The following is a 24,286-nucleotide window of genomic DNA, read 5'->3' as shown; positions in this document are numbered from 1 at the left end:
TTGTGTTGTCAAGAAGTAATATGCAAGTTCCTTTGGACATGCATACATGTCCAACAGAACAGGTACTGTGGTAACTACAGCCATCATGAAATACGTGAAATGTAGTCAAGGGTTGCAAATACAGACAACCACCAGCTGTATAATGGAATGGCGACGATGAAAATTTGTGCAGGACTGGAACTCAAATGTGGAATTCCCACTTTAACAAGCAGTTACCTTAACCACTTTGTCTATCTGTTCATCACTTTGTCTATCTGTTCGTGACCCACAGCCAGGCGCAAACTTCTATATGTCACCATTCCTGCATCACAACCTGTATTTGTACACATTATGTAATTGCCATATGGGGGGGGGGGGGGGGGGGCGAGGGGCAGGGGTGGGGGGGGGGGGGGGTGGAGGCGGTCATTTTAATTGAAACTTGCTGTGTGGTATTGGTGGATAAATATGATATTGGAGTGCCTGTGTTGTTAAGACGTACTATGCAATGTTCCTTTGGACATGTATGCATGCACATTCTCCAGTATCAACACAAATTTCTATAATAAAATTATTTTTGTTGCAGATGGTCTCATTTCAAACTTCCATACCAGAGTACTGGCAATGTAATATATGGCCTTAACACAGTTGGTGAGTTTTTATGATTTTTCTTGTGCTATTGCTAAAATAAAACATTAATGTTATGGACTTAACTTTTTATCTTTCTTCAATCAGATTATTGCCAGATAGCAAATGTAACAGTATACTTGTAAACACACTGAACAACCATATGTATGGTTGTACCATACATACCAACCATATATATGTACCATATCTATCAAGCCGATTTCTACAGATACCAGTATTTGAATGCTGTCCCCTATTTTGACTGCAAGCTAGGTTGGAATCTTCCTACACGTCAGTCGAGGGGGGGGGGGGGGGCTGAAGATAATGTAATGTAATAAATTGTCAAAACTGGTAGCCAAATAAAATAAGTTTGAAAATTAGATGACTGAAAGCTGTTTGATTTGACATCCTATATGTATGGTACTCTTAATTTTGTTTCAGATGGTTCAGTAAATTTTACAATCTTTTACTACATGTAGAGTTTGATATTGAGATTACTGATGACATATACTTATCTTGTGTGTGATTTTAGTCCAAATAGTCAGAAATAAAACAACACTTAAAACATTTGAAAGTTGCTAATTTCTACACTAAACAAAGCAAAACCAATGTTTTAAAAAGCTGTAGATGTGAGGCACATGAGCAGAGATACATGTTAATTTGCTCAACTATTATTTTTAGTATGTGTGTACGAAAGATTCAAGCCTTAGGAGAACCATAAGCTTTCAAGTTGAATACATAACAACCTCTAATCATGGATAATTTCGAACAGTGGAAAGTCCTGGATGGAATAGCAACAATATGGGGAAGGATACCATATTTACTCGAATCTAAGCCACACTCGAATCTAAGCTGCACCTGGAAAATGAGACTCGAAATCAAGGAAAAAAATTCCCGAATCTAAGCCGCACCTGAAATTTGAGACTCGAAATTCAAGGGCAGAGAAAAGTTTTAGGCCGCACCTTCAAATCGAAACAAAGTTGGTCCATTGTAATATGAGACACAATTTAGGTCGAATGAAAGACGATACAGCTACAATAGTCTGGTTCGAGTCGTACACTTAGCAGTTAAGCTTTACCAGGTAGCCATTGCGATGCGTCAGGCACTTTCCTTTTGCACGTGCTTCATCTGGTTTGAATCGATTGCTTATTTTGCTTTGATCTGATAAGTGCCGTTTTCTTTGTTATAGGCGTTTACGTCACTCTAAGCTGAAAATGCATTACTGTACTGCGTCATGCATTGTTTGTCGCATTCTGATAGTGCGTGTTTACGGCCTGTCGCCGCCCGCGGCATGGCTTGCTTTTGTGCGCGCTACCGCCGCTTACAATTAAAAAAAGAGAGGAATTGTCTCATTAGTGAAACAATGGCAAGAGACTACTACTTGTTGTTACTTATGTTGCTGCTTTCTTTGATAATGATCAACAAGAACCAAATAATAGACTGCGTATGATAGAACATGTTCTGAACGAGAGTTAGGCGAAAATTTTTCTCCGTTTGGAAATCTTTGCAGCCGCTTCTTTAGTACATCAAATTCTGAACAGAAATTAGTCATTTTAGATTCAAAAATCTAGTCAGTTGCCGTGCTTCATTTCTGACTGTATCACTATTAGGCATAAGAATAATACGAATATAAACATGACACGATACGTATATTCTTCCGCGTTTGCTGTTGTCTCACTCTAGTTTCGTACTTTATTAGGCAGACAGGATTTAAATGAGATAGCAGCAAACATGAAAGAATACATGGCAAAATGTTTATATTTGTATTATTCTTATGGTGAAGAGAAAACTGCACATGATTCACATTTCATCAGGTTCCTATTAGCAACAGTCTTACCAATCGGATTTTCGTAGTACATTGAAATTCTGCTAATTTCGAAGATGAACAATACGGAATTTGTATTTACTTCGTTGGATAATGCATGAAAATGCAGTGGTCGAAACTCGGGGTGGAGAAAAAAAAGCTCGTCTTCCACCTTTTTTTTTTTTTAGGTTATTAACTGACGCAGAGGTTTTGGCGCCAGTATTTATCTCTGTGCCTACAAAGCATGCCTGTGTAGCGCTACATATATTCGACGGCAGAAGTTAGTTGTGGTGGCACCTACCAACATTTTTCAGAACTTCCGCTTGCTTTGCACTCGATTCTAAGCCGCAGGTGGTTTTTTGGATTACAAAAACCGGAAAAAAAGTGCAGCTTAGATTCGAGTAAATACGGTAGATTGCTACTCACCATGTAGAGGAGGCATTGAGTGCCAGACAGGCACAAAGATAGAGTGGTAGAAATTTTCAGCTTTCAGACTATGTCCTGATGTTAAACATCAGTGTTGTTAAACATCATTCAGTACCCACAAATAACAGAAATAGAACATTACTTGTAACTCTCTCACTTGTTGTTTCTCTGTGCTGAAAACTTCAGTAATTCCTCCATTTGTAGTCTATAGCTATCTCATATCTGTATCCTTTCTATTCACTGCTGTAAGCAATTGCATTTCAATTTCAGACCCTTAAATTGGTAAAACACAGAAGGAACATAATAGATTAAGACCAACTGAATGCCTGAAAATCACTTATTACCATACTGGCACTAACATAGTGAGTAACCAACACATTACAAAGATGTGTAAAATAAGGAAATGGCGTAACTCAGCTATAGCAGACTGATGTATGGGACATAGATGCAGATAACAGGAAGCAGTAGTCACAATAGCTTTCAAGCTCCTTCTAGCAAAAGTACACACACACACACACACACACACACACACACACACACACACACACACACACACAAGCTGAAACATTCAATCATGTGGCAAGACCAATCGTAAATAAATAGGTGGAGGTGGGGGAGAGGTAGGAAAGGACGCATGAGGCAAGGAGGTGGTAGCATGACTGTGTGAGACAAGTATTTTGAAAAATGACTCAGCAGCTGCTCAATAAGGTGAAAGGAGTTGAGAGGATTGAGCATATAAGAGGTGTAGTAGAGAGAGGGGAGGAGAGAGGAGAGGGACCTCAAGATGAAGGAGGAGTTTGGGAAAGGAGACAGAAAGGTAAAAGGGTGGAAAGGGGGTGAGAGAGAGAGAGAGAGAGAGAGAGAGAGAATAATCACATGGTTGAGGGGGGGGGGGGGGGTAGAGAATGCAGTGCACGATATGGACAGGGAAAGAGTGTGGTGTAGACAAAAGAGAGAAGGGAAAAGGTAAGGTGAGGCAGTGGGAAAAAGGGGTTAGCAGAGGTTTAGGCCAGGGGGATTGCAAGAGTGCAAGATATGATGGAGAGACAATTCCCATCCATATAGTTAAGAGAACTATGAGCTGGAAGGAAGTATCCAAACTGTCCATATAGTGAAGTAGCTGTTGAAGTCATTTGTGTTGTAGTGTACAGCATGTAAGGCAACTGAATGGTCAAGTTTCTGCTTTCACATGTGGCCCTGCCTTTTACTGGGTGGGAAATGCCTGTGACTGGACTGTGGTAGGGTGTGGTGGGTTTGTGTGTGAGCCAGGCCTTGCATCTGGGCCAGACACAAGGGAATGTTCATGAGGTGCAGGTTTGGGAGCAGGATTGTAATAGGGATGGACAAGAATATTTTGTAGGTTGAGTGGGCAAAATATCCCGCATCTCAGGGCACAATGAGATGTAGTCAGAGGCCTGGTGAAGGATGTTATTCAACTTTTCAAGGCAAGGATGATTTGAGTGATCAGAGGAGTGCTGGTCTGTAGCTGGGTAACAGGGTTTCTGGTGTCAGAGGAGGAACTAGTGTGGAGGATCTGTATATGGATGAGCTAGAGTGTCTGTCAGTAACGGCTCTGATAAGGTTATTGGTATATTTAGTAAACCCTATTTTCCATGGCAGATGCAGTATTCACAGGTGGTGGAACTGCAAGGAAGAGACTTTTTGTTATGGATTATGCATCAGCTGTCAAAATGGAGGTACTGTTAGTGGTTGGTGCACTTGATGTGAACAGACTATTTATGCAGCCATCTGAGAAATGGAGATTGACATATAGGGTGGTGGCTCATTGAATTGAGAAGAATCAGATAATGCAGTTGTGAGAGTAGGTGTTGAGATTATGGGGGAAAGAGCAGAAGATACCCCTGCCCTGAGTCCAGACCATGAAATTACCAGTAATTCTGAATCAGACAAGGGGTTTTAGGTGTAGACTGGATAGAAAGGCTTCCTCCAGCTGGTCCATAAGGAAGTTAGTACAAGATGGTGCTGTGTGAGTATCAATGGCAGTACCACACATTTGTTTATAGATTAGGCCTTCAAAAGTGAAATAATGGTGAGCAAGGGTATGGTTAGTTATGAGGATTAGGAAAGAGGTGGTGGGTTTGGTATCAGAAGGACATTTAGAAAGCTAGTGTTCCATGAACACAAGGTCATCGGTATTGGAAATGTTGGTCCACAGTAACTAACAAGCAGTGTGGTGGTAATGGAACAGGAACTGTGGAAGTATGGCGAAGGAAGTAAGAAGTGTGTTGAATGTAGGATTGGAGGCTGTAGTCAATAGTTTGGAGGTATCAGTCAGTAAAGCAAAGTTTCATTCTGTGGGAGCATTGTACCCAGCTTCAATGGGTCAACCAGAAGGCAGACCTGTGATGTTGGTTTGTGGAATTTAGAGAGTAGGTAAAAGGTAAGAGAGTGGGGGATTGCTGGTTTGAGGAGGAAGATGCATTCAGGTGTAAGCCTTTGGGATGGACCTGAGGCTTTGAGAAGCTACTGAATGCCATATTGTATTTCTGGGATGGGACTGTGGTCATAAAGTTTGTATACACAGGTGTCGGAAAGTTGGTGAAGACCCTCAGTCACATAGTTTGTATGATTCATGACAACTGTAGTGGAATCTTTGTCTGTGGGAAAGATGATAAGGTTGGATTGAATTGCCAGAAAGGTAACAGTATAAATTATGAATATCATTATAGAACATGTTAGTGAGTTTTTGTATTTAGTGCAGTTGAACCCAATGACTGGGTCAAAAGCTGAGTGAGGCTCTCTGAGAAATGGAGTCATGCATATTTGGAATCAACAGGTGAGACAAGAAACTGAACTAATGGATCAAAGAACAGACTGAAATGGAAATGGAGGTTGGCAATACATATAGTCAGGAGAATGGGTAGTAGATGGTAAATTAACCAAACAATGTCTTTACCACATTCCAAAACGTAAGGAAAGACTAAGACGATGACCTAATAGGAGGTGGGAGATAGTATTAAAAAATTTGCATGTATAAAACAGATTTTCCTCAAAAAGTATCAGTAACATCACAATTAAACTTACATTAAGATGAGAATTTAAGATAATTGTTGTGTACATAGCTCCGCGTAGTCAGCGTGTACACAACTTTCCCACTAGAGCACGCCCCGCTAAGCACAACAGCACAGGCACAGCGCTCATCCATCTCCACACTACGGGATGGTGCTATCATAGAGATGGACCAAATTCTGCTTCCACTGATCTGCATATTAATATGTAACGCAGCCAATGAGATTGCTGCTAACGTAGAACCTTTTCTCCTCGCGAATCACACTCGCATAGTAAAACCTGAACGCTCGAGGTATTATAACAAGTTAACAGACCTCTGATTAGTCAGTCTGCATTAGTTTGCATCAGTCTGTACCAGTATATAGTCAAGTTTCAGTCTGTGCCTAATAAGATTATCATATTCCTGTACATAGCCATGAAGAGAAATGTATAGACACTTTGTCAAGTATCAGAGATATGTGAGAATAAGATTAATGTACCAAGACCAAAGGAACTTCAGATTGTCAATCATAAACAGCATCCAGAATCAAGTTACGTAATATCTATGATTTTTATTATTTTAATAAATGTGTGTGAAAATTAATCAAGTTCTGTTTAAAGTTGGTCACCGTCAATCTGCTACTCTAAGCGTGCAAGTGGCATTTCTATCGTCTGACCTAACGGCAGAAGATAAACACGCCACAATAAGACCACGAGACATATTGCTGACACTCGCCTACTTTGTTAGGGCGACAAGTCAACTAATCTGATGGTGTGTGTACCGAAGGTCTTGCAGTACGCACACCACACTAATGTAGCTGGGAAATTATCAGATTTTGTCAAAGTAAAAGATAATCTTATTATTTTTTTACTGATATTTTAAGTTTGTTGTACACAGATTATGCCTTTTATTAATGATATAAGCAAACTTGTGTCAATGGCAGTCATTAGTTTTGCATACAGATTATAACAGCTGTTCCTGTCTGTTACTGAACTTCTCAGCTCATTCCTCATCCTCAGCTGTTGTCTGTCATCATGAGATCTATGTACTAACAAGGTGGTGCAGTAGTTAACACACAGGACTTGCATTAAAGATTTGTTTTTAAATTGTTGTCCAGTTATTGTGATTTAGATCACCCCTTGGTTTTCCTAACTCACCCAATGATTCATCATTAAGACCTTGGCTAATTTCCCTTCTGTCCTTATCAGATGAGCTACTGCTTTGTTTCCTTTGGTCCTGATGCCAGCTGAACACTGAATTCCAACCTCCATTTCTTATTTCTGGACATTGGTGGAACTCTGTAGGTGCATCAGGGGATGAATGAGTTGATGAAAGTTTGATTAAAGTGTCATCATTGTCATGTGCATTTGTAAATCTCTGAATAACCAAAATCATTCAAAATTTATGTTTCAGTTATTCCAATTGGACTTCTGTCAAAATTTAGTAATGATGCTCCACTTCCAAAATACATTAACATGGCAGGAGAAGGTCTTGTAATGGCACATGAACTTGCACACATGTTTGATTTTGTTGGTAAGTGAATTATAGTTACGCATTTTTGCCCTCTAATAAATGTTAATGTAGTTTTGTAGTTATGCAGTCTCCACTGGTTCTCCAGTTAAGTACATATAACCTTATTAAAACTGTTTAAGACTCTTACTACAGATGGCTTGTAAACTATTGGAACTACAGACTAGTGTGTTTTCTAATTCACTACTGTGACACAACATAAAAAGCGCTGTTAAACACAACATTCATGAACCTGAAAGTCTGGAATTCAACTCCATTTGTGTGTATATAGCCCTCCCCCTTTTTGCTTACTGTATATACAGTAGAAAAATATTAGATTTGCACCCATCAAGATGAACCTGTTCAATTTCAGAGCTGAAGCATGTCATTAGCAGGTAATGGATTCAACTACTAGTTTCAAATTATGTCTGTTTGACTATCTGTGTGTGCAATTTATTCGACAACCAATCAGCTGTTTGCAAGAGTGAATTGCCTTTGCCAAACTGTGGCCTAAAGTAGATTCAACCATGCTTTGGCACAAAATCCTGCTGAGCACAATGTGTCTGATTCCAATGGCTTCATCACAACACATGTTATGTGGGTCCTTCCCACCTTCATCAGCTTCCCTGAATTACATAAATGGAAGATGTTCTTGCAACACATACTTTGATCCCTTAATTGTCCTGACCTCAATCTCTGCTAGATCCTGCTCCACACTCATGTCAAACCCTGCCACCTGACCCTAATGTCAACCATACTGGTCTCGTACTCTCTTCTCCACAATTTTCCTCTTGTCTGTTCTATTTACACCTCCCAATCCACTCCTCCACTGGGAATTGTGCTCATCTCCCACTGCCTGCTTCTGGCAGGAGCTCACTGGAACTGCATTTTATCCTGCAGATTTGATGTCTCTTTCTTCCAGCCATCAACCACCCTACTTCAGTACTAACTGCTGTACCCTCCCTTTTTTCTACCCTCACCAACTTGATCTGACACAACCCCTCATCTGAGTCAAGCTGCAGTGCTGGCGTAATGTTGTCAGCCTGGACATTGTAACTGTAGAAATGTATGCATTGCATATGAACTCTATAGATCTGAAGAAGAATTTGTCTAATAGCCAGCAAAGTTCTCACTCTATTTATTGTGCCTGTCAACAATTCAGCAACTCAGCTATTCAACACATTCTTATCTCAAATTGTTTATATTCTACTAAGGACTTTTCATTACTATATTTTTCCATAAAATATATTTGTTTTATATTACTTTTTTGAATTCAAAAGTAACCATGGCAGTATTATCTTTTTATTGATGTTTGGAATCTTTGACAAAAGAAATCATGTGCAAACATTGGTTATTATTTGCATCATTTCTGTGGCACACCTATGAGAAGTTTGTAAACTACCAGCATATGGACAACATTTAATGATATCTCTTGCAATCAATTTATTAACTGATATCAAATGAATGTCTTACACATTTAACAGAAACACTGATAGAAGGTGTTTATTTTCTTAGTCTGTTTCTTAGCTGCTGTCAACTTAGTAATTGTATACTGCGCATTTAAGTAAGTGAATGAGTAAATCATGAACAAAAATAATGATATTTGCACTGAAAGTGTGCATAATTATAGTGGCTATAATGGTGTAGTGAGTAGAGCACTTGATTTTGGCTGTGGAGGAAGGGTTTTTGCTTGTTCCAGTCCCTCCAGAATGGCCCCAAGTCCACTCAACCTACTGTCAAATAAGTACAGGGGATCTTTCTTGAGCATTAAAATGTAGCTGGACAATGGCAGACCACCCTCAACTCCTGTTGCTATGGTGACAAAAGGCTGCACTCTGGCTACAGTCAGCCCAATAGCATGGTGATTGAATTGCACTACAGATGTTATCTTTTTCAAAATTTAATTATAAGCAATTATAACAGGAATTTGCAGTAAAAGGATATATATAATTTATAGCAGATGTGATAAATAGGGTCAGATTTTTGTTTATATCTGGAATCTATAATAACATCATGTTTTGAATTTTCTTTATTTGGCAGAAACATAATAAAAAAGCATGGCATGAAGTATTGTAAAGGAAAACTATTTAAAAAGTGTCAGTAAATCTAAGATAAAAAAAACTAGTATGCCAGAGTGACAGATGTCTGTCAGTAGACTTACAGAAAGACACATGAGATGACTAGTACTTACCTAGCAGGTAAAACTCCAATGAGAGACAATAGAACACATGAACACAGGTTCTCCTAGCTTTAGAGAGGAATAGTTAAGTGTATGGGTTTGAACTAAGTCAATAGAGTACAGCAAGAAGCACAGGCTAAAAGGGATTCATTTTGTTGGAGAATGAAGAGAAGCATAAATAAAGCAAAACTCCTAAGACAGAGAACAAGATTAAGAATAGCATATAAATAAGCACTATGTCAGATTCAGCTCAGATGCTGAAGGGAGAGATGGAAAAAGAAGTAAAGGTGGATTAGAAGGGAAAAGATGGAAAAAAGACTGAGTAAAGAAAAAAGGCAGCTTGAGTAGAGAAGAGTAAATAAGTTAATACGAAAAAAAAAAAATCTGAGCAACACCATCGAGGAATAAAATGGGAGAAAGGCTGTTTTGGAGAGAAAGTTCCCATCCTTCAGTTCTGTGAAACTAGTTCTCATGGGAGGATCCAAATGCATGTGTGCTATAGTAGATACTCAGGTCTCTTGTGTCGCACTGTAGCAGAGCAGGGTCAGTGAATGGGTACTGGACATTTGCAAGGCAAACATTTAATTTGCATCCACTCATGTGTTCTGACAGTTTGGTGACATTTGTCCATATATGGAGAATTAAACAGTAAACACATGTCAGCTAGGAACCATAAGTAATTTTGTGTGTCTCTAATACTGTACATTTTTTCAGTGGTAGTGGTAGTGTGCAGCTGCCTGGAGCAGGTAGTACAGTGGGAATTGTGATATCAAGGGACAAATGTTTGAGAGCACACCACACAGTAACTTAGAAACTGATGCAATAGATAGTAACAGTGGTGTGGGGCACTCTGCATGTAAGTCCAGAGCCAGCAGGGATTGTGAACATGAAGAACTGTGCTCAGCACACTGCTTGATGAACCATTCGAGATAAAGATGTAAATGCACTGACCCACTGACAGTTTGCATTCACCTATAAAGCTTTCAGCTAAGCATCACAGTAGTATTGCCTCACTTTTGGTCATTGATTTGGGTATAATTTGGAATTTAAGCACTTTGCTCATGGAAACATTTGCTTTTGTCTGCAGGTAGTTTGGCTTGTAATTTTCCTCCTCAACTTGCAGTTTCCCATATGAAGTATCTATATCCCTTATTTGGATTGCTGTTAAATTTGAAAATTATCATAGATTTCCTGTACTCAGTCTATTGGTCAGTTTTTGTGGATTTATGTATTTGATCTCAACAACTACTTCATGGAACTTACTGCTTAAGCCTATAATGGATGATTTGCATTATTGTCTTACAAGCAAGATACTGCAAGGGCTGCAGGGGTGGGAATCTTGGAGTATAAGAGAAAAAAAGGAAGATTGGATTTAATGTTCTGCCAACACTGTGCCATCAGAGATGGAGCACGAGCTCAGATGACAGTAGGATGACGAAGGAATATGGCTATGCTTTTTTCAAAGGAACCATACTGGTATTTGCCTGAAAAAAATTGCAGTAATCATGGAAGACCTAAATGTGGATTATCAGATGGGGACTCTTCTCAAATGGGAGTCTAGTTTGCTAACCACAGCACCACTTCACTCGGTTTTTGGAGGAGTTATGTTTGTTTGGAACCTTATATTGTTTGACAAGCATAAGATAATTAAGTTTCAGATAACCCAAAATTAAAGTGGACTTGAGACTGTTACTGGTCATAAACTTGTAGAAATAAGGAATATCAATGGCACTATTTTCTGTAAAATATTTTGACATTAGTTTGTGTAGGGGGTCTGAGGATGACACTAATCTAGTGTCAAAACTGATCATGTAATTAATATATTAAAATAAAAGGTACAGCAGTTGGTATTCCTTATTTCTACAAGGAGAAGTTTAGGAGTGCAATGAAAGGCAACAGCCAATGATTTGAGGTGGATGTCAGAAAGAGATAATTTCATTTATGTTCTGAGAAGTGTGAATATCTTTTTGTTCTACCTTTTTATTTATGTACTGAGAGGTGTGAATACTGCCATCTAAAAAAAGTTAGGCAAATTGTAATAATAAATGCACCAGCTTTTTGAAGGTCAGTTTTTCTTTTATAGAATGAACATCCATTACAGTTTACCATACCTGCCTATATTCACTGATTTATGCACATTACTGGCTCACTCCACACTACTAGAAGTTCTTATTCATGTAGAGATTTGCAAAATACAACTATCTATTAATATTTGGTTCTAGAGCCTGGATTCTCATGAAGTGAAAGAGATTTGACTAGCATAAGTAAATCAAATAGCCAACTTTTTACACTAAATACATATCTTGCCAGAAAATACAAGCTAAATTGTAATAAGCATAGCATCAGACTTCCAAAAATCTTTTTGAAACTGTTCTTTCTCTTATTGTCTTTGTTTATTTATGCTTTTAGGTATGAAGCGAGAATTTCATGAAGAACATTTAAAACTCAGTTCTCACTCAAATTCAATATTCAAGGAAATGGAAATGTGTATTAATACTGAATATGATTTCAAAAAATCTCATCCAGCAGAGGATGGAAATCTCATTGTGTTTCAGGTAAGCACTAAGTGTTTAGTATGTACAGTTTTATTACAAACAACCAAGTGTACAGTAAATACAGTTGCTCTGCAAAGCACCAAAGTCTATGCACACACATGGAAGCAGCAGTGGGAAAATATTTCAGGCCAGTAACAAGCAAATTCGTCATCATGGAAGTATCCTAATCAACAGGGAGAGCCTCCACAAAGCACGAATGATGTGAGAGAGAGCAGTTTGTGCTTCTAACTTGGAGCTGTCCACACTCAGCCAGTCGTGGTGCTGGCAGCAAACAAAGCAGGTGCTCTTTTCTTGGTCTCTTACCAGAAGTGCTAAATGTGAACTCTACAGTCACTATGGTGGCAGTGGAAGTGAGCATGCCACCACATCTCTCCCCCACTCTGGGTAACTGTTGTTGGTGGACAAAAGCAAGAGGCCAAATGGGTGGGACTACTGCTGGAGACTCATTGGTTGGCTGAGCAGACCACGAGGTCCATCCTGATGACTTTGTGGCAGTTGCAGACGCACTATGGCAGATGTGTTTTGACAGTGTTTGCCTCCATTGGCTTCCAATGAAATGTGACTTCCACTACACCGGACAGTCAGCCGTCTCTGGCCTACTGGAGCATATGGCTGGAAGTGCCCTGGATGATGGCAAACTGTGTATCAAATGACACCTTGTGTCCTGGAAGCATAGAAACTGCACCATTGGCAAAGTGGGACAGGTGCAAAGATGACTGGGGAGAAGCTGCCAGTGGCACCCAGGCAGCCACTGTCAAACATCAGCAGAGGGCTCAATGCAGTTGATGGCTGCATCTCAACATCATCAGTGCCCACTAGCTCCTCAATCCCCTGAAGGGAGTGGCACTTGCAGGTGGACTCCCAATTGGCATCTGCTGTGACAATGGGCACAGTGAGTTGGTGCCTCAATAAGGGCACAACTGGTTCTGATGGCAGGAGAGCAACACCTGCTGATGTCTATGGTGAACATTTACTGACCATGCATTGCTCACACCCTTACTGTAACTCCTTGCTAGCCCCTGACCAAAAGTACATGCTCAAACAGGGGCACTAAGAACATATCACAAAGGACGCGAGCGCACCTCAAGCGATGGCACAGAGCAAATAAGGTGCAGCAGTCTGGAGTTGTCAGCCATGGAGAATCTTTGCCATGCTTCTGCCTTGCAGTGGTGTGGTCCTGTAGGTACTGAGAAATAAAGACAATGCCAAGTCCATTGAGAAACCCGGAAGCACTTTTTTAAGTGCATCTTTCAGGTGTGCACCATATGCTCCCTCTCACCATTTGATTGTGGGTAAAATGGTGTGAATGTGAGGTAGGCAATACCATTTCATGTGCAGAAATCTTGAAACAATGCCAGTATGAACTGCAAGGTCATTATCAGAGGCGATCATACAGAGCAACCCTTCAATCATAGAGACATGAATGGGAGCTCTAATGGTGGCTTTAGTGGTGGTGGAGTACATGGGCAGGACATATGGGTAAGTGCATCAACCACCACCACCAACCACATACATAGGATAACAGAAGGGGCGTATAAAGGCGATATGGATCCAGTCCCACAGTTGATGTGGCATACACCACCAAACAAAAGTTCTTGGTGGTGCCGCCTGCTGTTTGTTGCACTGTTTGTCCTCACTCATACTCTGGTTGCCACAGTGTAAGAGAGCAAAAGTAATAGCCCGCAGGGCCAGATGGGTGATGACTCTGGGCTCATCCCAGTCAGTGCTAAGGAGGTGAATACCGTTGACTACCAACACTCGATAATAGAGGAGAAAGTAGATGCAGAGCAGACCAGACCCCTTGGTGGGCAGGCACTCGACCCAACCACTGCACACAAAATCAGCCACCTGTTGCAGCAAGGTATCTTGTCAGGTGACCTGCACTACACGGTTGCAGTAGCCACCAGAATGATCGCGGGAGGCGCACATCGGCATGGCGCATCATGGACAGTAGTGGCCGCAAGTAAAGTCCCGTCCACCAGAGGGCACGCAAGAATTTGGCCGTGCCCTCTGCCAGTGGAACAACAAGAACTCAGGCAGCACGGGCTGTGCCCAGTCAGTTTTACATCAGGCATGCCTAGCAGACAGTTCCCGGTCTACACTATGAAGTGCGATGGACAATGTGAATCATGTTAATACACAATTGGCGATGAGTAGGGTCGTTCTTTCGCATGTTGCATTGTTGTTCCGGTTTTGCAGCTTATCCCCGACATGGAGGATTTAGTGCAGGTTTTTGTTGAGCAGCAGACGGAGCTCATGGCAACCATGAAACAAGCGCTTCCGGCGTTGCTCTCCACGCAGTCTACTCCAGCGCTGTTCCCTCCCCCCTTTCCCCCGTATGACGAGACGGCGCAGGATTGGGACGCATACGAACATCACCTTCGGCAGCATTTCCAGGCATTTCATGTTGCCGGTGCAGAGGTATGTCGTGCTCTTTTCTTGTCTCGGATATCTCCTTCACTGTATCCTTGTATTTTGACGCATTGCGTTCATTGCTATCTTCCTATTATCGCCTCCACACGCATGTTGTGGCGGCTAGGGTCGAGTTCTATGAATGCAAGAAGCAGCCCCATCAGCCTTACCGGGCGTGGGCCGGTACCCTGTACGGTCTTAGTCGCAAGTGTCATTTTGTTATGGATCAGTCGCGAGAGTCGTATGCCCATGTTATGGTGCGACATGGCATTGTTCGTTCGGCCCCTGATAGGGAGGTCCGGCAACGGGCCCTGCAGTTGGAAGACCCTTCCCTTGAGGAAGTCCTGTCCATTGCTCAGGCTGCAGGTCAACAGTTGGAAGTGTGGTGCGACATTGCGGTGGTTCAGGGCGGCGCAGCCACGTCCACTGCGTCCAGGGTGGACGACATGCGGGCGGTACAATCCGGCCGTTACGGCCGTTCCCGCACGGCGCGTAAGCAGAGTTCCGGCCACCGGCCCCTGTTACCGTCCTGTGCATCGTGCTATATACATCATGATCGGTCAGAGTGTGCCCAGTGTTGGGCTGTTTGTTGCAAATGTAATAAAAAAGGACACATTGCTAAAGTTTGCCACTCAGTCTCTAAAGAATCAAAGGAAGCAGGTACAGAGGGCATGGACGATGACATTCAGGAAGTTTCATCAGGCCAGGCTCCCGACGCATCAGCACACAAACTCTTTATCGAGGTGTCGGTTGCAACTGCAAGTAGATACGGGCGCCGCAGTTTCCTTGTTGAATGCACAAACTTACTCCGACCTTGGGTCGCCCCCCTTGGCGCCAGTTTACCTGCGTCTCCGCGGTGATGGTAAACAGTTCATTCCCCTACTGTGACCTGACGTTACTTACAAATCAGTCACTCAGCCTCTTACTTTTATTGTTGTCAGTGATGCGACCTCTGCTAACCTTTTTGGATTGGATGCCTTTCAAGCTTTCGGTTTTTCTATTGCAGACACCATACAGTTGGTCTCCAAAGACGTTCCCTATCAATCATTGGAATCTTTGACCTCTGACTTTTAGGATATCTTTGAGGAGGGCCTGGGGCATGTTTCAAACTTGGAAGCTCACCCACATTTTCTACACGTGAGGCAGATCCCCTTGGCTCTCCGCCCTCAGGTAAAAGCAGAGCTAGACCGGCTGACAGCCCTCGGGGTCGTTCTTCCCATTTCTTCTAGTGAGTAGGCTTCACCCCTCGTTATTGTCAGGAAATCCTCGGGAAAATTACGTCTTGTGGTGGATGCCTATCCCTTGCCTCGTTCTGATGAATTGTTTTCTGACGTGGTGGGAGGCCAATATTTTTCGAAAATCGATCTTTCGGAGGCTTATCATCAGTTACCACTTGATGAGGACTCCAAACGGCTGGCGGTCGTCATCACCCCATTTGGCCTTTACCAATACCAATGGTTGGCCTTCGGAATATCCAGTGCCCCGCCGATATTTCAGCATTATCTTGAGCATGTCACGTCGACAATCCCTCATTGTATTAATTACCTAGACGTCATAATTGTCACAGGCCGCAGCACGAAGGAACACTTGTACAACCTTCGAACGCTCTTTCTCAAATTCAGGTCCGTGGGCCTGCGTTGCAACCTGCGTAAGTCGAACTTCTTCCAACTGTCCATTGAGTATGTAGGCTACACCATCTCTCGGCACGGCGTCCAGCCGCTAAGAAGTTTGGTCCAAGGTATTGTCAACCTTCCGCAGCCCGCTTCGCTGAAGGAGTTACAAGCTTTTTTAGGTAAGATTGCCTATTACCACCGGTTCATTCCCAGGGCTTCCACCATAGCCCGCCCCCTCTACTGCCTTCTGCGCAAGGGTGTTCCTTTTGATTGGTCACCTGCATGAGAGCGAGCGTTCACCTCGTTGAAGGGCCTCCTCATGTCAGTGCCTTGTTTGACTACTTTTGATCCCAATAAGCCGTTGGTCCTGGCTATAGATGCTTTGGAGTATGGGGTAGGAGCGGTCCTGGCCCATTGCAATGCGGATGGCTCCGAGCAGCCACTGGTGTTTGCATCTAAAACTCTTAGTCCTGCACAGGCCCATTACTCCCAGGTGGAAAAAGAGGCTTTGGCCATTGTCTATGCTATTACCAAGTTTTACACTTTCTTGTATGGCACGAAGTTTCAGTTAATCAGTGACCATAAGCCATTAATATCATTATTTGGCCCTGCCTCTCAGATTCCGGATAGGGTGGCCCACAGACTGCAGCACTGGGCCTTGTGCCTCTAAGTACCACTATGGCATTCATTTTCGCCCTACCAGACAGCATGCCAACACCGACGCCCTTTCCCGTATTCCGGTGGGCCTGGATCCTAAGTTCGATCGGGAGGAGATTATGTGTTTTCATTTGGATGTGGCGTCCCGCCAAGCGGTTGATGGCTTCCCGATCACTAGTTCTAGAGTTGCCAGGGAAACGGCAGCTGACCCAGTTCTCTGGCAAGTAGTTCACCTCGTTCAGCAGGGGTGGTTGTCCCGACCTCCAGGCCGAGCCTCGGACCCTCTTCATAATTATTTTGTTCTATGAGGCTGCCTCTCAGTCTTGGAAGGAGTTCTCCTTCTGGCTACCGATGATACAGCTCCTCGCGTGGTTGTTCCTGCAAGTTTGTGAAGGGAGGTCCTCACGTTATTACATGAGGAGCACTGGGGTGTTTCCCGTACTAAATGCTTGGCTCGCAGACATGTGTACTGGCCCGGTATTGACAGAGAAATTGAGCACTTGGTGGCCGCCTGTTCACAGTGTGCGAGCCAACAGGCGTCTCCCAGGTCACTGTTCTCTTCATGGCCGCCTGCAACCCAGGCATGGGAACGTGTTCACATAGATTTTGCGGGCCTGTTTCTCAATGGCTTTTGGCTCCTTCTCATTGATGCTTATTCCCAATTCCCATATGTAGTTCTCTGCTCCTCAAACACTTCAGAAGTTACAATCCAGGCACTCGGAAAAATCTTTTCTGTGGAAGGTCTGCCAGTCACCCTGGTATTGGGCAATGTACCTCAGTTTATTTCGCAGACCTTCCAGGATTTTTGTAAGTGCTTCGGTATTCGGCATGTTTGCTCTCCCCCCTTTCATCCACAATCGAATGGGGAAGCTGAGTGCATGGTTTGCACATTTAAGACGCAGATGAAAAAGTATGTGCACGAATTTCCTGCAGAGGAGGCGTTGACGTTTTTCCTGACGGCATAGCGGACCACACCGATGGGAGAACGCAGCCCTGCAGAGATCCTTCACAGGCGCCAACCTAGGACTCTGCTGCATCTCCTCGGGCCTGGTCCTCACCAGTCTTCACAAAACGGGGTACCCAGCTTTCCACCGTGTATGTCGGTCTGGGCATGTGGGTCAGGTCGCAATCCACGTTGAATACCGGCGGTGGTCCTGCCCCGCAATGGCTGCCGGCTCTATACCTTGCAGGCAGGGGACTGGGAGGTACGTTGTCACCAAAATCAGCTACGCCCATGTTTGGGAACCCTCTCTCTGACCCCTCAGGCGCTGGGTTCCCCATTGCCGGCACTTGTGTTGTTTTCTCAGTGGATGCTACCGCCCCTCCCACCTGTGACTCTGCCACACTGCGATGGTTCTCAGCCTTGGCGGCCTCCTGTAGCTCCAGCACTGGCATCGCCATCGTTAGAGATGCCCCGGCGAGAGCCAGCCCCCCTCGCAGACCCATTTTCTCAGGAGGCTGGTTCACCTGTGGTTGTGCCTTCCCCATCATCCCCGCCACTGGGTCTTGCCCCTCCCAAGGTGGAACGGGATCCGGAGTTCGACAGCTTGTCGCCCGTTCTGTCCCGGGCACTGGTGGTGGGACGACGGGGGCCTCTTTGTGTGGGTCACTTCCAACCATATTCAAACATTCCGGCTCAAGAGTTAGCAGATCCCCCCAACTCCAACATTCCAATGGACGTGGAGGTCATCACTACTGCACGACGCTCCACCTTCTGACGCAATGGATCACAGTGGCTTCACTCCCCGAAGGAGGAGGAGGAGTGCAGTAGCCACCAGAAAGATCACGGGAGGTGCACATTGGCACGGCATGTCACGGACCGTAGTGGCCGCAAGTAAAGTCCCGTCCACCAGAGGGCACACGAGAATTCGGCCGCACCCTCTGCCGGCGGAACAACAGCAACCCAGGCAGCATGGGCTGTGCCCAGTCAGTTTTACATCGGGCATGCCTAGCAGACAGTTCCCGGTCTACACTATGTGAAGTGTGACAGACAACGTGAATCGTGTTAATACAATGGTGACCCATCACTGGAAGTCTTTCCACCATGTGCTGCAAATGAGCATCAATCTGGCTTTGTCGAAGTTTGGATCATTGCCCATGGGCAGATGTAACAATGCGTCTGCATTAGCATGCTGTACCATGGCTGTGTAATGAATCTCATAATCATATTAGCTCAAAAACAAAGCTTAGCACTGGAATTGTTGTGTAATCCTGTCGGTAAGTTGCAAACAGGGGCTGGACTATACCACAAGCAGCTTATGGTCAGTGATGAGATGGAACTTGCTGCTATAGAGGAAAACAAGGATTTTTCAGACAGTGTACATGATGGATAAAGCCTCCCTTTTCTGTCTGAGAATAATTGCATTGAATGTCTGCCAAAATTTTGCAGGTGTGCATGGTAGGCTGTTCAGAGCCATGTGTTTATGTGAGCCGACACCACTCCAGCCTTGTATTAGGAGCATCTACAGCTGGGACAAGCTAGGTACTGCAGTACAACAATGTCTTTAGCAGTGACTTTATGTAACTGAATGCTCTATCACAGTCTCCTGACCAAACAAAAGGAACATTTTTTTTTTTTTTTTTTGCAACTCACATTCAACAGGTGAGTTATACCCACCCCATTAGGGAGATATTTTGAATAATATCGATCAGATAGCCATGTGTTGTGTGTGGAACACTAACCTTTCAGCAGAAGAAAGGACAGCCATACGCAATTTCAAAACAAATCCTGACCTGCTCATCCTACCTGCAGACAAAGGCTGCACCATTGTTGTTGTGAATCACAGTGACTACCTTCACAGAAGGCCTTTGTCACCTATAACCTCTGCCAGAGTGGTCTCATCCCAGAAGTTCAACATAACCTCTAATCCCTGCTTAAAGCGTAAGGCCCTCCCCAGAACCTCTCCCCTGAATCCATTTCCCTCCTCACCCCTATGACCCCCCCCCCCACACACACACACCTTCTACATGCTCCCCAAAATCTGCAAACCCAACAAATCCTAGATGCCCCATTGTAGCTTGTTTTTGTGCCTTCACTGAAAGAATTTCAGCCCTCTAGACCAACACCTCCCCACTTGTTTACCTCCTGGATCCCTATACCCCTACTCATAAGTGTTGATGCCATTTCTCTATACACCATCACTCAAGTCCATGATCTTACTGCTGTTGAACACTATTTGTCCCCACGTCCTTCAGATTCCAAATACAGTTCCTCATTCCTCATACACTTTACTAACTTTATCCTAAATCACAACTACTTTTGCTTTGAAGGGAAGGTATACAAACAAACCACGGCATGGCTATTGGCACCTTCCTGGCACTTTCCTATGCCAACACGTTTATAGGCCATCTAAAGGAGAACTTTCTAGCATTCCAAAACTCCAAACCTCTAATGTGGTTCATGTTCATTGATGATATCTTCACACTCTGGACTCAGGGCCAAGACACCCTATTCTTAATCCTTCAAAACCTCTACACCTTCTCTCTTATCCACTTCACCTGGTCATCCTCAACCCAGAGTGACACCTTTCTGGACATTGACCTCTTTCTCTCTGATGGCTCCACCCACACCTCTGTCCACATTAAATCCACCAATCACCAACAGTAACTGCATTTCAACTGCTGTCATCCCTTCCACATAAAAAAATCCTTCCCATACAGCCTGGACACCTGGAGATGACATGTCTGCAGTGACAAGAACTTCCTTGCCCAGAGTCCTGAGTCTCTCACCAAGGCCTTCACAGACAGGCACTATCCTCCAGATCTAGTCCACATACAGGTCTCCCATGGCTTTTCCCTACACACACCCCAGTCCTACCACCACCCTCAAGAACCAGGTACCAACGAGTGCCCTCATTGTCACCCAGTACCACCCCAGACTGAAACAACTGAACCACATCCTTTGGCAGGGCTTTGAGTACCTATCATCATGCCTTGAAATGAAGGACATCCTATGCAAGGTCCTTCCCCCTCCTCCTAAAATGGTGTTCCATTGCCCACCCAGCCTCCACAACATCCTAGTCCATCACTATGCCTTTCCCAATTCCAGCCCCTTAGCACAGGGATCATATCCCTGCTGTGGAAGAGCGAGGTGCAAGACCTGCCCAGTCCACCTACTCAGCACTTCCTTTTCAAGTCCTCTCAAAGGCTTATCATACCCCATCAGAGACTGGGCCATTTATGAAAGCAGCCATGTCATATACCAGCTCTGCTGCACACGTTGCACTGCTTTTTTACACTGGCGTGTCTACCAACTAGTTGTCCACCAGGATGAATGGCCACTGCCAAAATGTAGCCAAGACAAAAGTAGATCACCCTGTGGCACAACATGCAGCTGAGCATAACTTACTTGATTTCAGTGGCTGCTTCACTGCCAAAGCCATCTGGATCCTCCCCTCCCCAAGTGCACAGACGGGAGTTACTGTTAAAACACTTTCTCTGCTCATAAAATTATCCTGGGCCAACCTACAGTAACCTACTGTTCCCACATGCCCCATCCAACAGATTCCACCCCCCCCCCCCTCCCCCTCACCCCATCTGTTGTATCATATCACCTCCTCCCTATTTCCCTCTTCCCCTCCTGCACCTTCCTTACGACAGTCTTCTGATACTGAGCCTTTTGGCAGTCCAGTCCCTGCATGCTCTACAACAGCACTCTTCTCTCCCCCCCCCCCCCCCTCCCATACATTTGTACTCTGCTATCCCTGCCCCTTCCAGGCTGCTGTTTTCATTCAACATGACAGTCGCATTCTGCTCTGAGCTGCAGGAGATGGTGGTCATGTGTGTATGAGGTGTACTTGCTTGTGTGAATGAATGTGTGTGTGTTTTCTTTCCAGAAGAATGCTTTGGCTGATGCTAATGTGTAAGTGTCTTTTTGTTGTACCTATCTGCAACTCAGCATGTCATTTTTACAGTGAGTTGCAGTCAGTCTATCACTTATGTTGTTAATTGCAATTTATAGTTGAAATTTTCTTACATCTTGTTTCATGTTGACATGCACAGTCTTATCAGCTATTATAAATTCTTGTAGGTTCTGAAGAGCTATATCTTCTTATGACCATCATCTTGTTCTTTATGAGATATAGCACTGATACCTCTGACTTATTTCAGACTAATGGTGCTTTATCTGCTAATGAGCGAATGGCAGATTATACTGGTGTGTTGATTGCCTACAGTACTTACTTAAAGCACTGGGGAGATTCTGAGGAGTTACTGCCTTTAATTTCAAGTTGGACACCAGATCAACTTTTTTTCTTGCAGGCAACTCAGGTGAGTATTTGTGGTATTCTATAAGAGAGGTGATAAAATTTATGTGAATATGTGGAGGCTTTACTGTTTAATGTGATGTGATACTTTGACTTACAATAATATTTATAATTGAGGAGTGTGTTTAATTTTTGAATTCCTGCTTTATGGCTTAGTGAGAAGTTTGGTACAGTAATATTCTGTGATGGTAAGACACAGGAATTGCATTGTTAAAGAATTTAAATGTAATTAACAGAGTAAGAGAGTGTCAGGAGAAGTTTTTATGCACATACATTCTTTTTCTGTAGGAGAACTTCAGAAATATGTGATGCCTTGGCACAGAGTACAATAAAAGAAAACAACATTTTGTGAGCATACTGCTTTTAATTGGAAATGAGGACTCCAAACACGTAGCAAGACTCTTCAACAATCATTTTCAAAATGTAGCTAAGAAACTTGATACAGTCAGCTCAACAGAAGAAGCATTGCATCATATGTGATAGTCAGTGCAACAAACATTCAATCAATCTGAGATTACTCCTGCTCCTCCAGTGAAATCAACAAAATAATGAACTCTCTTAAAACAAAAATTCTCAAGGGGTTGATAACACTTCACGCAAAATATTAAAAGCCTGTGCTTATGGTGTAGCCACTGCACTTAGCCATATATTTGATACATCACTTTATCAAGATATCTTTCCAGACAGACTAAAGTAAATGATTGTTAGACCCCTCTTTAAGAAAGGTAGTAGGACAAACATTAATAACTATCAACCTGTTTCAATAATAACTTCCTTCTCAAAGTGTTTGGAAAAGGCAATGTATTTAAGGATGTTGGAACATACTTGCAAATATAAGATTCTGAGCATTACATTTTGGTTTCCAGGAGAGTGTCTCCATCCACTGACCATGTTTCAAAATATCTAAATGAAATGTTTTCACTGACTGGGATTTTTTGTGATCTATCTGTGGCATTTAACTGTGAAAATCACGGCATTCTTTTGGAGAAGCTTAAAGTTTAAAGCCTTTGAGGTATAGGTGCTTCACTTAATACAGTGTGGACCAGAGGAAACGCATGTTTTTTGAACCACTAGTATGTGGTGATGAGAGGGGGTATTGACCTTGAATGAATGTTGTCAGACTGCCCATACAATGCAGTTTCAGTCGCTATGGAGCATTTGAGTGTAGAGCATCATGTGTTCATTGTTGAGCTGTACTTTAGAAACAATGATTCTGTAGTCACAGAGCAATGTCTTTCCTGTCAAAATTTTGGAGTTGGACGTCGAGGTGCAGTGCCTCATCGAAATACTATACTCAATGGATTGCAGCGTTTAGAAGTACTGGATCTGTAATGAAAAATAAACCACCTGTTCTTCTCCATTCAGTTCATCCTCCAGAAAATGTAGACCAAGTGAGAATGACAGTTCTTGCTTGTCCAAAACGATCACCTAGACGGCAGGCTGTAGCACTGGGTATGTCACATTGTTCGCTTCACCACATCTTACATGATGATCCTAAGTTTCACACATACAAAATAATGATCATCCAGCAGCTTAGTGAAGGGGATTTTTTGCAGCACAGTGAGTTTTGTTACGTAATGGACAAAATTTTTACGGAAGATGCAAATACTACAGTATTCATGAGTGATGAAGCATATTCTCATGTAGACGGTTATGTCAGCGTTCAAAATTGCTGGTACTGGGTGCCAGAGAACCCACATGAATTACACCAAAGTTCTCTCCACAGTTTAAAAGTAACAGTGTGGTGCTGCATTTCAATGATGGGGATTGTTGGATCCTATTTTTTTTTGAACAGGGAGGAACTGCAGTTACTGTGACATCAGTGTGCTATGTTAAAATGTTAAACAACTTTCTTCATCCAGAACTCAAAAGGCATCAAGTGAACATCAGAGAAATATGGTTTTAGCAGGATGGTGCCACAGCTCACATGGCAAGAGCCTTGCTCACCTGATTTGTCGATATGCGACTTCTTTTTGTGGGGATATTTAAAATCAAAAGTCTACATGAACAAGCCTCGCACAATTGATGACCTGGAGAATTCCAGTCATCGGGAAATTGAAGCCATGCCAAATGAAATGTTGGAGATAACCATGCGTAACTTTCGGGAGAGGATCCAAAATTGCATCCAGCAAGAAGGACATTATCTCCAAGACATTATCTTTTGAACCTAATTAAAATATGTATATTTCAAAACTGCATTAAAAAATCTATCACTTCATGCTTGTTCTTATTACTTTCATCAAACTGTGTCCCA

General features: G+C 43.1%; 1 protein-coding gene across 1 annotated transcript in view; it reads left to right on the top strand.

Moving 5' to 3' along the window:
- Positions 1 to 24,286, top strand: part of LOC124616613 — a 282,672-nt gene that overhangs the window by 224,154 nt on the left and 34,232 nt on the right. The window contains exons 12-15 of the mRNA XM_047144936.1: positions 563 to 627; positions 7,257 to 7,376; positions 11,941 to 12,086; positions 21,878 to 22,036. Coding sequence (XP_047000892.1) covers positions 563 to 627; positions 7,257 to 7,376; positions 11,941 to 12,086; positions 21,878 to 22,036 — 490 coding nt within the window. The remainder of the gene's footprint in view (positions 1 to 562; positions 628 to 7,256; positions 7,377 to 11,940; positions 12,087 to 21,877; positions 22,037 to 24,286) is intronic.

This window comes from Schistocerca americana, chromosome 5 (genome assembly GCF_021461395.2).
Source record: "Schistocerca americana isolate TAMUIC-IGC-003095 chromosome 5, iqSchAmer2.1, whole genome shotgun sequence".
Classification (NCBI taxonomy): domain Eukaryota; kingdom Metazoa; phylum Arthropoda; class Insecta; order Orthoptera; family Acrididae; genus Schistocerca; species Schistocerca americana.
Note: the sequence above shows the minus strand (reverse complement) of the source record. Positions and strands in the feature narration are given on the sequence as shown.